This window comes from Corvus kubaryi, unplaced genomic scaffold (assembly GCF_017639235.1).
Source record: "Corvus kubaryi isolate FWS band 111438036 unplaced genomic scaffold, C.kubaryi_AGA036_p1.0 37354, whole genome shotgun sequence".
NCBI lineage: Eukaryota > Metazoa > Chordata > Aves > Passeriformes > Corvidae > Corvus > Corvus kubaryi.
The window spans coordinates 9,832,699-9,847,796 of record NW_024581116.1 but is presented as its reverse complement, the minus strand read 5'-3'; the positions used below and the strand labels follow the sequence as shown (position 1 = coordinate 9,847,796).

Sequence of the window (15,098 nt, the reverse complement as noted above, 5' to 3'; positions counted from 1 at the left end):
AGTCTGCAATACCCCTCAAAGAAAAGGCCTTTCCACCTGCATGGACAATGTTATTCTCCAGAGACCCAGAGTACCTGCTCAACTAAAATTATTACTGGGGACCAAACAGAACTGCTTTTGCTCTACAGCATAAACTGAAACTAATGCTGGATTCAAGTTTTTTCAAGTACGACCATGAAGTTACAAAACTTGGTTTCCAGTTTGGATTGAAGAATAAACTTAGGTGTTAAAAAGAATTGCAACTGACAGTGTGGTCACCTGCACAAAAGTAGGGGAAAAGAGATGATGTCAGACTTCTTTGTTCTTTTTTTTTTTTTTGTAGCCAGCTAATGAAAAAGCACACAGAGACTAGAAAGCAATATGCCGATGCAAATAATGAATACAGTAAAACATCAGCTCAGCACACCCCTCATCCTCCGAATAGCCAACTGTAGTGATCATGTTCACCCACGAGCTTGAACTGACGGCTCAGGCCACAGAAGGCCACACGTCCAGCAAGCCCACACCAGACTCTGACCCGTGTTCACTCATTCAGAGTCCTTTTCCACTTCACAATGGCCAGGAGACCAAAAAAGCAGGAGAGCTAAAGGAGACCAAAGCACAGAACCATAGCCCTTTTCAGTCACATCCCTTGAGCCAATACAGATTTTCTGCCACTAAAAACCTCTGGGACTGTATTTTGTGAGAAAAACTTTTAAACATTCACTCATGAGCATGAAACTCCCTGAAATTTGGAGCTGACAGTTTTGTTCCTCTCCAGGTAGATGTGCCTTACTAGTGTGCCCTAACCACTGGCATCTCCTGTGGGAGAGGGGGCTTCATTCAGTTCTTGGCCACATGCTTTTGGAATAAAAACCAACCTTCGCTGCCAAGGCAACAAATTCAGTATTTCCCCCTCTCACCACCACCTCTACCAAGGCTCCCCGCTGCCAGGCCAGCTGTTTCCTGCCAAGCCTGCAGCCTGGGTCAGGAACACATTCTTGCCAACAAGGACACAATAGGGCTGATTAAACCTGGAAGCTCAGAGCAGCTGAAAACTTTCACAATAGCTTGGCAAAGCCACAGGGCACTGCCAAGGCCCTCAAAAGTTTGGTAGAAAAAATTTAGGCGGTGGTTTGGATATAAGTTTGACATCCTGGGATGACAGTAAAATTTTCAAATTTTACAGACAGAGAAGATACCATGGCTCATGGTACCTTCTCCTAAACCCAAACTAACTAATTAACCTTTTTCTCATCATTTAAAACTGTTTTTTCATAATGAGGTAATTAAGATCTAGATGAGAAGATTAAGGTACGTGTACAGTTCCAGTCATACATTCTAGCTCTCACCTAAGCAAGCAGGTTTGAGCAATTTCATGAGATTTAAGTATGTGTCTAAATGACTTCTGGAAGTGGTGATTCTGAGTGTACACAGACATACACACTTACAGAATGTCAGTTACTCTTTTCAGAAAAATAATTCAGGAATAAATGATTAAAGAACAAAACTATTTCAAGATGACAAAATATGTGTATAATCACCTGAAATGCTCTTTGGAACCATGCTACAAAAGGAAAGTATTTTAAAACACTGGATTTTCTTTAAACTTTTGGCTTTTCTTTATTTTTTTAGAATAGAGGTATTAAGAGAGAAAACATCACACACTGTTAGTGCTTCAAAGAAAATGCTTTTCACGTATGTAGTGAAAACAGATTAAACCCATATTAAGGGATTTGCTAACAGTGTCTAGAAGTACATGCAGGGAAACTGTAGTCAGCAAAAGTGAAAACAGCTTTGAATCAAATATAGATGTGGCAAGAAAACTGGAATGGGAAATACTGTTCTGCAAACTGATAACCATGCAATTAAGAGAGATGCAATCAAGCACATACACTTTGACCACTTCACTACTTTTTAGAAACTATTATCCCAGAAAAGTAGTTCCACCTCCACTGCTTTTTTTTTTCAGCTTTTTATTTCCAACATGTATTTCCGTTCAAGAAAGAATCATAATTTTTTTAGCCCTGATTTGTTAAAGAAAGTTGAGAACAAGTTTATTCATGTGTAAATTTAACAATGGCTCATAAATGTTTTGAATTTAATTCAAGATAAGGTTTTACTTGCATATCTACCTTTCTCTGCTCAGAATGAAGTAATTTTGTACGGTTTTACAAAAATCAAAAAGCAGTATTCTACTGAATTGTAATTTGATTTGTTTGCAAATCCCTTTTGAATTGCTTTATGATGCATAAGCACATGCAGTTTATTAAGAAATAATAAGCAAAGAAGGCAAGCCAGGCAAGAAGCTTTGCTCACTTTCAAAGTCAAGGAAAAAATTTGGCCCCTGATCAAGCTCTGTGCAAGTGAGAACTTTTAAAAGATTTCCCATTTGGTTCCTGAAAAATAGAAAAGGAAGAGAAAAGCAGTCCTGAGTGAACAAATGATTTTAGAGACAAGGACTTGGACAGATTGGTTGTGCTGGAAAATACACACTGTAAGCATTTAGATTTTAAGTTTTTCCTCAGTTTGCTGTTAAGTCAGGGAAAAGATTCTCTCATTGTCTTGTAATTGTTTGAACTTACTTTCAAAATCCAGGAAAAAATGTGGATAGTTTTCAATTTCCCTGGTAAGGACCTTAAGAAGATTACCCATCCCAGCAAACCTAGTAAATGCAACAAAATCATAAACAGTTATACATGTAAACTCATACAGCTAAGGGCTTGACACAGTCTGCATCATGTATTCAACATTTTGCCAAGTTCTGGACCAAGAGAAACATTTTGATGGTCATGATATTTACGCATGGGGGCAGAAAGAGGAAGACCTCAGATAAACACTGAAATAATTCTATTCAACAAATTGGAATTTAAACATCAGGATAACATCCCAGTGTATAAACAGATATTTATGAGTTTATTTACTTAGCAGGAGAAACAAACTCAGAGCTACATCTCTATTTGTAAATTCTCTAAACTGCTGGACTCCAGATTACTGAATATAATTTCAAAGTAAAAACTGAGGTCTTAGAATCTTCAGCAAAAAAATCCATGTCATTTTAGGAAAATAACTCACTATAAGGGAAAAAAAAAATCTAGTTATTTCCAATCAGTAAGATTTTATAATATATTACTATAAAATTCTATCAAGAAGGACAGCTAAAAAGCTTTTTAGCTTTTAAAAATGTAAGCATGCATTAAAAAAAAAAAAAGACAGGAAAAAGGGGAGTTTTGTACTCTATCTTTTTATCTGTTATTCCTATCTTTTATCATATTGGAATTCTTTGCATTTCAAGTTATGAACAACTCCCAAGAGGAAAAGTGACCAGTTCTCAAAGAGCAAGTCTCTATGGAAGATAAAAAGGAAGTAGATTTGAAGAAATGTTTTTTACCAGTGCAGTCCTTATGAAGATAAGTTTTTCTAAAACTATGTAAAAGTAGAGCTTTCTTGGTCAAACATAAACTTTTACTCAGAAGAGAGAAAAATTAAACCATGAAAAGCACGTATCAGGATAAAGAGATCCGCCTGGAGGGATGTAGAAAAATGTAATTTTAGATTTAAAACACAGATTGAAAACTGATTTTTGCCTCAAAGAGAAATATTCTCATTACTCTAAACCACGGCTCTTGGGGCTCACATCTGATGTTCATCTGCGATTCAGTTTAAATCTCTTCCCACTTAAGAGATCAGATCATAAAAAATTATTCTAAGCATGTACATGGCTGATACTCCACATGAGGAGACAAAGCTTTTTTCAAGTTTTCCCACAAGTATTACAGTAGGAAAAGTACCATCAACCCTAATTTCTATGTGCATATAAAGGATGTATTTCTACATCAGGAAAACCTAGGAAAGTAATGTGAGGCTTGGAGATTTCAAAGCAGCCACAGTCATACCATAAAATGATATAAATTTAATCAATAATCTGTTCAGAACATGCAGTTTCATGTAAGCAAGGCTTTTGATAAATAAATGGCTTTGTTTTGCATTTAATACTTCAAAATTTTCTCTCCAGAACAAATCCAGTCAGCAGACTGTCAAGCCCTTTGTAATTAGCAACATCTTGCATATACAAAATTGAAACATAAAGAAACATTTTCCATTGTTCATAAAGTTACATTCATTATATGCTGGAAAAATATTTACACTTTTACTTTCTGAACAAGATCAGCACCTTATAAACTGAGTTTGACTTTCTGATTAGCCTAGATAGGGGAAAAACATGCAAACAGAGCAAAATAGATTTTATGCAGTGTTAAAACTTGTATCTTCAATAATTTAACATCTTCATCACACTGGTATAGTACATTTTATCAGCATCAGCGAGAAGAAACACGGTAACGTACACACACTTATTTTCCTTTTCATAACCTTGAAAGATAAAGTTATATTATGTAATACTATCACAATCTAAATGACTGACTCAGCTTGGATTCTTCACTTTCAACTCTTTCTAAGCCACAACTTACCTCATCGCCTTCAATCTTCAGAGAGTATCCAAGCATTTCTTCTACTGCCAAAGCTTGCACTGCATCCAGAACTGGTTTAGCTGATAGCATGCTTCGAACAGCGAGGAACCCTTTGTGCCAAAAACCTGAGGATACGCTCCCTCATTTGCATTGAGTAGCTTGAGGTCATGTGCCCAAGCTCTGCCTCTGATCCTTCTTACACAAGTACAGCACATCTCGGCTTGGGAGATTTCTGAGTATTGTACCGGAACTTTTGTTGTAGTTCCTAGCTTGTTTTTCACTTTATTCCCTCTCCTTCAATCCCTGTGTAGAAACTGATCCAGCTATTCAGGTCACAAGTATGAAACAGAACCCTACCACAAACTTATGTACACGTGTTCATGCAGGCAGCATTTTCCAGTGATCCTCAAGGCTCTGGTTTGACACCATCTATTTTCAACGCACATCAACCCCAAAAATAGTCATATTCAACATCAACATCTAGAAAATATGACTCAGGCAGTGGCTAAACATGTTTTAATTATTTATGATTTTATGTAATTTCTTTATGGTTTCCTAAAAAAACAAACTAAAAGCAATACCTGGTTCCAAGAAATTTTCACTTTCAAGTGTAACTCATTATTCAACACTAAGTTTTTAATTCCGAATTAAAGGGCCAAACTTCACCTTAAAGGAAGTGCTAATAAACACAAATCTTTGCCTCAAACTGAATTATTTAATTCTGCATAGCTTGCTGCTTCCCAGTACTTGGCTCTTTCAAACTGTCTTTCCTTAAAAACTCTAATAACATACTCCAAACCTCAGGAACTGAAAGTCACCTCCAGGATAATTTTAATGAGATTTCAAAGTAACTAATGGCACACACTCTGAGCAGGTCGATATATATACTGTGGTTGCAGGAGAAATGCAAATAACAGCTGAGGTACAGAAGCAAATCACAAAGGTTTAACAGAAGAGCATAAAATTCTATTTCATTAAACTGGAAAGCATTTTATTTTACTTACTGTAAAATCAGTTTAAATGCTGAACTGAGATTCAATGCATATATAAAAATATTGCTGATGCCGCAACACTAAATGCTAGCTGCGTCTCTTTAGTGTCTAAATCCCTTAAAATTTCAACTTTTAACTATGCTTTTAAAATTATCACATGTTGAAAATGATGTTTGCATTTTGTTTTTCGCTATTGCTTTCTAAACCATTAAAGCTTACCCTAAGATATTACATAAGCATACAGAAAATAGCTTTTAAGCTACTGTTGACATTTTAAAGCTCATTGCTTGATTTTTGATGCTCATCACTTAATTAGTAGCCCATAGACATAAATAAACCATAACCCAGCAATGAACAGGAAAGCACATTTAGCATTTTTAATTTTATTTACCATTTTCCAGTAGCATGTTTAAAAATCTTAGCTTTGAACAAAATATCACAGGTTGGTTTTCCAACACATAACTGTGTTCCTAAAATTTCACTGATTTAGTTTCAACATTCTAGAGGTATTACCGTGTATGAGAAAATAAACTCCTTCTACCCCACTAAAGCAATCAGTTTATTTTTGAGCTGTGATATATAAAATACTATCCCCCCCCCAAAACAAATCAGAATTCAACCCTACAAATCTGCCATGGATTTTACAAACATATCCTGAAAGTATACTGAAATATATTTATTATATACTTAAATCCACTTCTGAAAATTTAGTAAGTGTTCCCAAACTCAGTATTATTAACTGAACACTGAATGTTCACAACTAAATATCATGTTATTCAACTCTTCTTTAAAATCTTTACTTACACACTGTTTTAAGCAACTACACAATTTTCAAGTGTGAAGTTTTGCACCACTTTCTAATGACAGCTAAAGTACTATACAAATTGCTAGAGAAGTACTGACTGATTTCTTCTCTTACAGGACTAATTTAATCAGTATCAATTCAACACCATCAGCAGCACTGCAGTACACTGAAGATCTAACAGAGAGTCAAAGCTTTAAAACATTGTGTTAGTGAAGGACAGATTCACCAGCTCAAGCCTTTGCAGCTCACCAGTACTCCTCTGCCAGATAATATTTCCTAAATCTGCCTGCTCACATAAACATGGTCTGAAAGGCTTTTGTCAAAATGAGCTGGATCAGCAAGTACCTACTGCTTAAACTCATTTAGATCATCCTAACGAAAGCAGGGCTGTACGTGTTTTCACTCCACTGGGAGTATCAGGAGAAACAGAGGCTCCCAAGCTCAGGAGTGGCAATGGATGATTCAGAATGATAACTTCTAGTGGCACACCTAAGTGGGCAGAGACAGGAGGTATCCAGTCCACAGTCTGAGGGAAATGTACTAAGCACATCAGCATCATTAAAGCACTGGAACCGACCTTCCTCCATGAATAATTAATTGTGGTTTCAAAAATATACCAGCATCTGAGCAATATCAAGATCTCTCAGATCAAAAGCATGATTCCAAGTCTTTCTGATATTCACTCATACAGTTGGTTCAGGTGCTTGTAAGGAAACAGCAAAAGTGCAAGACTCAAAAAATTATCTTGGAGAAACTGGCTGCTCATGGCTTGGACAGGTGCACCAGGCACTGGCTGAAAAACTGTCTGGAACAGAGTGGTGGTGAATGGAGTTACATCCAGATGGTGGCTGGACACCAGTGGTGTTCTCCAGGGCTAAGTACTGGGGCCAGTCCCATTTAACACTTACCAGTGATCTGGACAAGAGGATTTGCAGTGGTGAGGCCACATCCCAAGTGCTGTGTCTAGTTTTGGGCCCCTTACTACAAGAAAGACATTGAGGAGCTGGAGCGTGTCCAGAGAAGGGAAATGGAGCTGGTGAAGGGTCTGGGGCACAAGTCTGATGAGGAGCAGCTGAGGGAGCTGGAGGTGATTAGCCTGGAGAAAAGGAGGCTCAGGGGAGACCTTATCACGCTCTACAGCCGCCTGAAAAGAGGTTGTAGCCAGACGGGGGTTGGTCTCTTTCCCCAGGCAACTGGTGACAGGACGAGAGGATATGGCCTCCAATTGCACCAGTGAAGGCTCAGGTTGGATACCAGGAAGGATTTCTTCATGGAAAAAGTGGTTAAACATAGGAACAGACTGGCCCAGGAGGTGGTGGAGTCACCACCCCTGGCAGTGTTCAACAAACTGGAGATGGCACTTAGTGCCATGCTCTAGTCGGCCTGATGGTGTTCAGCCAAAGGTTGGACTCAATAACCTTGGAGCTCTTTTCCAACCTAAATGATTCTGTGATTGATTGCACTCTCATTCAGTTCAGTGTCAGATGACACCAGGTTGAGTGGGAGTGTTGATCTGCTGGAGAGCAGGAAAGGTCTGCAGAGGGATCTGGACAGGCTGCATTGATCGGCCAAGGCCACTTGTAGGAGGTTGCACAAGGCCAAGTGCCAGGTCCTGCCCTTGGCTCACAACAACCCCTGCAGTGCTAAAGCCTGGGGAAGAGTGGCTGGAAAGTGACCAAGAGCAAAAGGATCTGGAGGTGTTGGTCAACTGTGGCTGAACATGAGCCAGGTGTGCCCAGGTGGCCAACAAGGCCAATGGCACCTGGCCTATATCAGCAATAGCGTGGCCAGCAGGACCAGGGCAGAGAAGTAAGACAAGAGGAAATGGCCACAAGTTGCACCAGGGAGGTTTAGATTGGCTATTAGGAAACATTTGTTCTCTGAGAGGGCTGTCAAACACTTGCACAGGCTGACCCAGGAAGTGGAAGAGTCACCATCTCTGGAGGTATTTAAAAGACTCATAGATGTCATGCTTAGGGACATGGTGGATTTGGCAGGATCAGGTCAACAGCTGGACTCAATGAACTTGGAGGTCTTGTCCAACCTAAACGATTCTCTGTTTCTATTACTTCTTCCCATCAAATTCCACAGTAGGTTTCTTTTTAATAATCACTTCAATTTTCTTATAAATGAGGATATTTGCATGGATATGGTATTATTATCTTCAGTTGTTTTACTGCTAAGTGTTTAAATCTTATAAACTGCAGTTGCATCGATGAAGAAAAATATAACAACTGATACTTTAATAGTCTCAGTTGTGCAAATACAGTTAGTTTTTAAAAATGGTATTATTCCTCTATGGACTTCATTCTAGAAATAAGTTAAAAAATGTATTGTTATACTAAGAAAAAAAATAAAATTAGTCATACATTTGTGTTTGAGGTGCTAATTGTGCAAAACCCCCAAAGATATTTGGTAATGAAGTATGTAAAGTATTCTCTAGAAAGGCAGAGATAAGAGAAAAACATAACCAAATTCTTTTCAGAAAGCAAGCTATATTCATTTTCCAGAAAAAATAAATTATCCCCAATGCTGGCCTCTAAACACTGTATTTATAAGGTTTTCATAACATAAATAACATACATAAAGTCCACCAAGTGGCAACCTATACGCAAGCAAAGGAAAATCAGTGCCACACATTCCATAGGCAGGTGAAGTATAAACAGACAAAAAGAAACTCCAACAAAACTCAAAGCCAGAAAATAGCTATAAAGAACGGAGGAGTGGAATAAGAGAATAAAGTCGCTCAAGGTGAAAGTAACTCAAGATAAAAGAATCATTCCCTCTTTGAACAACCATTTTATTAAAATTCCTAGCTAAGGAACACTTCCAGCTAAGAGCTTTTGCTGCTGATATGCAGATTGTAGGTTTTAATTGACAATTAAAACCTACAAAAAAAAGTGATGCAAGTTACATGGAATTAATAAATGCTTTGTAATGACAAATATGTTTTTCACTAATCATAAAATGTTTAAAGAGTTGGCCAACATTAGTACCTGTAGCCCCAAGGATTAGAGCTTGGCTTGCAGTCTCTCTAAAATTAAAAGGTAAAAGAAAAAATTACCTTAGATGAACCTAAAAGGTATCCAACGGGGGGATTTTTCTATATGCCAACCCCCACACCTGAATTTACTTTGAACTCCTGTATATTTTTAAAGTATATAATGTCAGAGCAGCCGTCATGAAAGAACAAAAACCAGGCACAACCAAAATATCTGGATTTTGATTCATAGGTCATAATAAAAAACAAAACAGAACACAAACCAGACAAACAAAAAACCACCAACAAAAATGTAGAATGGAATCCAATTAAGTAATTAGAGTAAAATTATATTTGACTTTAAAAAAGCACTGTTGCACTTTGATCCTTCTGCCTGAGTGTAGAGTAACTACAGTAAGCTAGTCTGAATATGGCATTGCCTGCACAGATGTGTTACACAAACCAAAGACATAATTACTCTGTACACAATAAATGGAGCCTCTCATCAATTTTCACAGCAGGGAGACACTTTTAAAAGATACATGTCAGGTTTGGCTAGTTTGAGTGTTTCTTCTTTCAAAATAAAACCACTGTATTTTGTTCCAAGTGGAGTTTGACCTAGTTCCTCCAACCTCTTGCAAGAGAGCCACACCATCATCTTCCTCTTCAAAGTTTTCTTGTCCTCATCATCTCTCACCAAATTCATAGTGAGAAAGGATATAAGCCATCTTAGAACACACTCAGTTTTGGCAATCTAATGATTTGAACATTTGAGAAGTTACCTGGTTTCAACACTTGTGAGTATAATGAGTGAAAAATGTATGCGACATCAGGTAAGTTCTTAGACATAGAATCAGAAACATGACTCTTGGATAGAAATTCAGAAAAAGAAAAAAAATGTTCCTGGTCCTTTCTGCCTGTAAATGACTGCTGATTATTCAATTATTCAGCCTTATGACTATGCCACACAGAGCATTTTTATTATACTCACAAAAAATCCAATGCATGTGTCTGAGAAGCAAGATGAAAACCATCATACTCTAGTTCTCTGGACAACTATGGTAAAAACTTTCCTCAGAGTGATTTTATTTTCCAGTTACTTATCGTGCCAGTTGATAACAGGAGTTAAGTCTTTGCATGCTAGCTTTCTTCTCTTTCTATTCTACTTCTCATTTTAATACATAAATGCCAAAACAGTACACCTAATTTCAGTAAGTCAAACATAAATCCCACAGGGGCTGGATTTCTTAGTGTGTATTTCCTAGCAATCTGTTCTGAATGTGTCAGTATGTAGGATATAATGCATTTTGCCATTTTGTATTTATGGTTTGGAGGGTAAGAGTCTGTAAGATATGGATCTGAAACAGTCTTTACAAGTATTGTTTCCTAGGAAAGGGGAGAGAAGTGAAAGAACATCTTAAAATACTAAACAGACAATTAATTCAATCAAAGATATTGACATTAGTGGAAGTAAGACAGATATGGCTGACAATATTTACCAATAGCTCAAGATTTGAGGAATTAAAGATGAAATGTGGATCTTTCTAGGGATTTGCTGCTTTTAGTTTAAAATATTTCCATTTGTGTCATAGTGGTCTTATTTAATATCTCATTACAAAAATAAGAAAACTTGCTGACCTATTACAAGGCTGTTGCAAGGCTGCTGATGGAAATAGCAAGAGTTCCATTAGGAAAAAAAAACCAAAAACCACTGTAAATAAACTGGAGGATAATGTATATTTTAAAAATGTATTCAAGATTTCAGAAAAAAAGTAAAACTTCTATGTGTGTCTGGGAAACGGAAAAAAAGAAACAACAGGTAACATCCCAAAACAGCAACCTGAGAGACCACCTAACCTAGGAAAGTGTTTAAGAAGGCTCTGCTGAAGTATGGAGGTGTATGAGTGACAGAATGGGGCAAGAAGCTTCAGGAGGATTAATTAACCATGTATCTGCACAGGCTTCTGGAGTAAGTAATGCCATTTCTAGAGGCTATTTTTTACTTTTATGGTAGTTATGGAGAGAAATAACTGAATATAAGGATGAAAATACAAGAGAAATTAAAAAGAGAGGAGGTTACTAAACAAGGAGAAAACAGCAAATTAAACTGATTTTACAAAAGCAGTTTCAGTAATCTCAGGTACCTGGAAGGACAGGTCTCTTGGCAAGTTGATTTAAGGGATAAGGGAGTGCAGAAAGCTCAGCAGTTAAGACAATACACAACAGGTTATTCTGATGGACAAGAAAGATAAAACAGAGGCTCAGAAATCAATATACCTGTATAAGCATAGGGCAGAATTGAAGAAATAGAGGGAGCTTTGACAAAGCACTAGAGATGAGGAACGAGAAAATGTTATTTACTACCATAAATTTGCTAGAACACTGAAAACCTGAAAAAGCAGCTGTCAGAAGTTTACTGGCCAAAAAAAAGACAACAGTATTTTTAAACAGTAACGGTTGTATAGATCTGGTTTTGTTCAATACTTTTAATTACTAACAGGCAAAGAAGAAGAAAATACCCTTTTAAAATACGCACTAGGCTAGAAGGGAATTAAAATATTTTGGAAAATAGGGTCATAATTCAAAATACTTTAATAAGCTGGAGATACTATCCAGAAGACATTCCATAAATACAAATGTAAATTATTCAACTCAAGGAAAAAAGCAAATCAATCCCAAAAATGCAGATAGACTGGTAAGCAGAAAGACTGAGAAGAAAATATTTAATCATTATACTGGACTATAAATTAAACATAAGGCAGGTTAGAAAGTTGCTAAACTCTGGAATTTTTCAATGACTGCTCTCACAGTCAAGTTAAGGGATGAGGAGACTGAATATTGAACAATAAGAGGTTTTCTCCAAAACATTAGTCTAACCTTTAAGTATGCAGGAATTACTGAAAAGTATGAATTTCAACAAAACTCTTCCTTTTTTCTTAATTACCTCAGTGTAATTTTTTTAATCCTTCTGACAGCATTTTGTTAGTGCACATACTTTCAAATTAAAGACTCAATTCATTAAGACATACAGGGCAGAAAGGGTGCATGACATTTTTCTGCAAAAGAGCCTGCCTTGAAAATTGTGTTAATAGGCAAGCACATTACCCCTCTTAATGATGCAAACACAAAGAGATTCTTAATTTTGCATTGTGCCTAATACTTTAAGAAGCACGTTCCCTAGTAAATCTATTTTCAAATAATATGTTTTACTTACATTGATTGGCAAACAAGCTTTTCGCCTCAACATGAGCTGCTAAAACCACTGCAACTTTTTTGGGGTATATTAACAAGTCTACTATTTGCCTAAAATGACAAACAGGGAAGGACTGCTATGGATGGTGCAGAATTAAAACCATCCTTTTAATTAAAACTTAGATTTCTTGTAAGTGTAAATGAAAATTGAAAGCATGTAGTGACCCTGGCAAGCTCTGCAGTAATTAATTCTAATCACTCCTGGAAGCTATTCCTAGTATAGTAATGAAATTTGCACAATAACTTTTTATTAAGACAGTAAAATTGATGCACCGTAGTGACTCTATACCCTACTCTCACTTTCCTGTATGTATGTATTTTTTGCTGACTGACCAGTGCGGATGGCGGCCGGTCCAAGGCCCACTTATGCCAGTTTGTTCCCTGTCCTGGGGGATGCACGAGCCTGCAGAGGCTCATTATCCATTATCCATGAGCCAGGGAAAGCGGAGCGCGCCCGATCGGGGAGCGCGGGACGGGGCGGCGCGGGAGCACCCCCTGCTGCCGCACGGCCGCCACCGCAGCGCCCCGGGCTTCAGCTCCAGCGGGGGAGATCAACCCACAGCCCCTCCGGGCAACCCACAGGCTCCCCGAGCAATCCGCAGCCCCTCCGGGCAACCCACAGGCTCCCCGAGCAATCCGCAGCCCCGCCGGGCAATCCACAGCCCCTCCGTGCAATCCGCAGCCCCTCCGGGCGATCTGCTCCACTGCTCGAGCACCCGTACAAGGAAGTTCTTCCTCATGTTCAGGTGGAACTTCCTGGGCATCAGTTTCTGCCATTGCCTCTTGAGCTACTGCTGGGCACCACCGAGCAGAGCCGGGTCCACCCTCTTGACACCCCTCCTTCTACACACATTGATGGAGCCTACACTCAGGTTTTCTCCTCTCCAGGCTAAACAGGCTCAGCTCCCTCAGCCTTTTCTCACAAATGAGGTGCACCAGTTCCCTGGCTGTTTCCATAGTCTACCTTCCCACCTAAGTAAAGGCCACAGAGCCCTCACACCAGTTGAGATCAGCCCAACAGCACCAATTCCCTCTGCACAGTCAGCCTGGATTTCTGCATGGGCTCCAGCTCCTTTACCAGTGGGTGACCTTCTCTTCTACTCTTACAGCTCAAGCAAAACCCAAACTAATTCAGACAATAATATAATGACCACATTTCAGAACTAATACAAATATTAAAAACCAAATTGTATTGCTTTCCCTTTCTTCCTGCTGAAATTCAGAATTTAGCTTAAAAGTAACTGTGGCTGCATCTGAAATTATCATTAGTGTCACTTTCACTCAAACACTGAACAGCACATGGGAGCTGCTCAGGCTTAGCACAGCGAGATCCTGAGGCTGGTGAGGGTTCTCAGCAGGGCATCCCCGCCCAGCATCTGCCACATGCCACATCAGCTCTGGCACCAATCCTGTCTTCTCCATCTGTACAGGAACACTGGTTTTATTTACACTTTCTCAAGCAGTATGGAATAACATTACTTCTTTTGAAGTTAAGGAGCAGCCTAGAAGTTGAGAAAGAAGAAATGGTTTTGTAGTCTGACTAAAAGATACACGGGATGACATCTCTAATTTTAAAATGCCAGTTTACCTGCTATCAAAAATGGAAGGAAGCAGTCACATCCAAGACTTTCTTACTGCCTTTGCTGAATCCTGTTTCAAAGGCAAATCATGCCTTTTAGAATTAGGAACTATAGAAAAATACACTATATTTAGGTTTAGAGCAAAATTTAAAATTTTACTTTTGCATAACCTTGTTTCATTTTCACTTGTAACTAACTTGCCATTCACATTGGAAGTGACAGAAGTCACATCTAAAATAAACAAATCCCTGAAAAGGCAACATTCATTAGTTTCTGAGAAAATTTCAAATTATAAACAACTATTTAAATAGGAAATGTAAAAATATTTTAAAACTTTGTTGAAAAACTTAAATTTTATAAAAACTATACACGCAGACATGCAAACACCCACTGTATGCATGTACACAGGGACTTGCAAATGAGCTTCTTTAACCAAGAACTGGGAACTGGCTGCTTATTACAGAAAAAAATGTCAGATACATCAAGATTAAAACTGTAACAAAATCAAAACATTAAACTCATTGACTCAACCAAAGCTTTCTGTTTGGTGACTGAAAGCCATCTATGGGCAGGTGGAACGCCTGGGTGACTTCAGCTGCATTAGAAAGAGTCCTACAGCTCAGGTTCCTCTTAGCTCATGACTTAAGATGTCATGAGTTCACTGGAGGATGGCAGAAGGCAGACAAAACCCTGCAATTATTCCTAATTTCACTGTAAACAAATGGAAGATAAGAAATTTTATAAAAAATATTGTTACACAAGCCAACAAAAGTCTTTGTATTGTCGTGCAAACTTCACCATTAATTTAAACAGCCTGTAATACAGCACTAAAATATGTCTGGAAGCTGAATTTTGGTTTATTCTCCTCTGAGCCAATTACTATTTTAGATGCAAATTATTCAGCTGATTTACTAATAAAAACAGCATAAATTAAAACTTCAGAAAAGCCTGAAAGATTAGGTAAAAAATACTTAGTGATTGAAGATTATCAGGGTAAGGGGTGGATAATGTCCTGGGTTGCAGTGTATTCTATTACCATCC

The 15,098-nt window shown here is 38.0% G+C and overlaps 1 protein-coding gene across 10 annotated transcripts in view; it reads right to left on the bottom strand.

Moving 5' to 3' along the window:
* Window positions 1–15,098, bottom strand: part of CYRIA (CYFIP related Rac1 interactor A) — a 54,767-nt gene that overhangs the window by 15,830 nt on the left and 23,839 nt on the right. For 4 of the 10 annotated variants that reach the window (XM_042032937.1, XM_042032941.1, XM_042032938.1 and 1 more), the window contains one exon: window positions 2,299–2,378. The exons of 1 other annotated variant lie outside the window; for it this stretch is intronic. In XM_042032937.1, the coding sequence (XP_041888871.1) occupies window positions 2,299–2,371 (73 nt within the window). In that variant the 5' untranslated portion in view covers window positions 2,372–2,378. Of the gene's footprint in view, window positions 1–2,298; window positions 2,379–2,564; window positions 2,645–4,448; window positions 4,966–15,098 lie in introns of those variants that run through there. 5 more of the 10 variants (XM_042032943.1, XM_042032935.1, XM_042032936.1 and 2 more) reach the window with 5 other exon arrangements.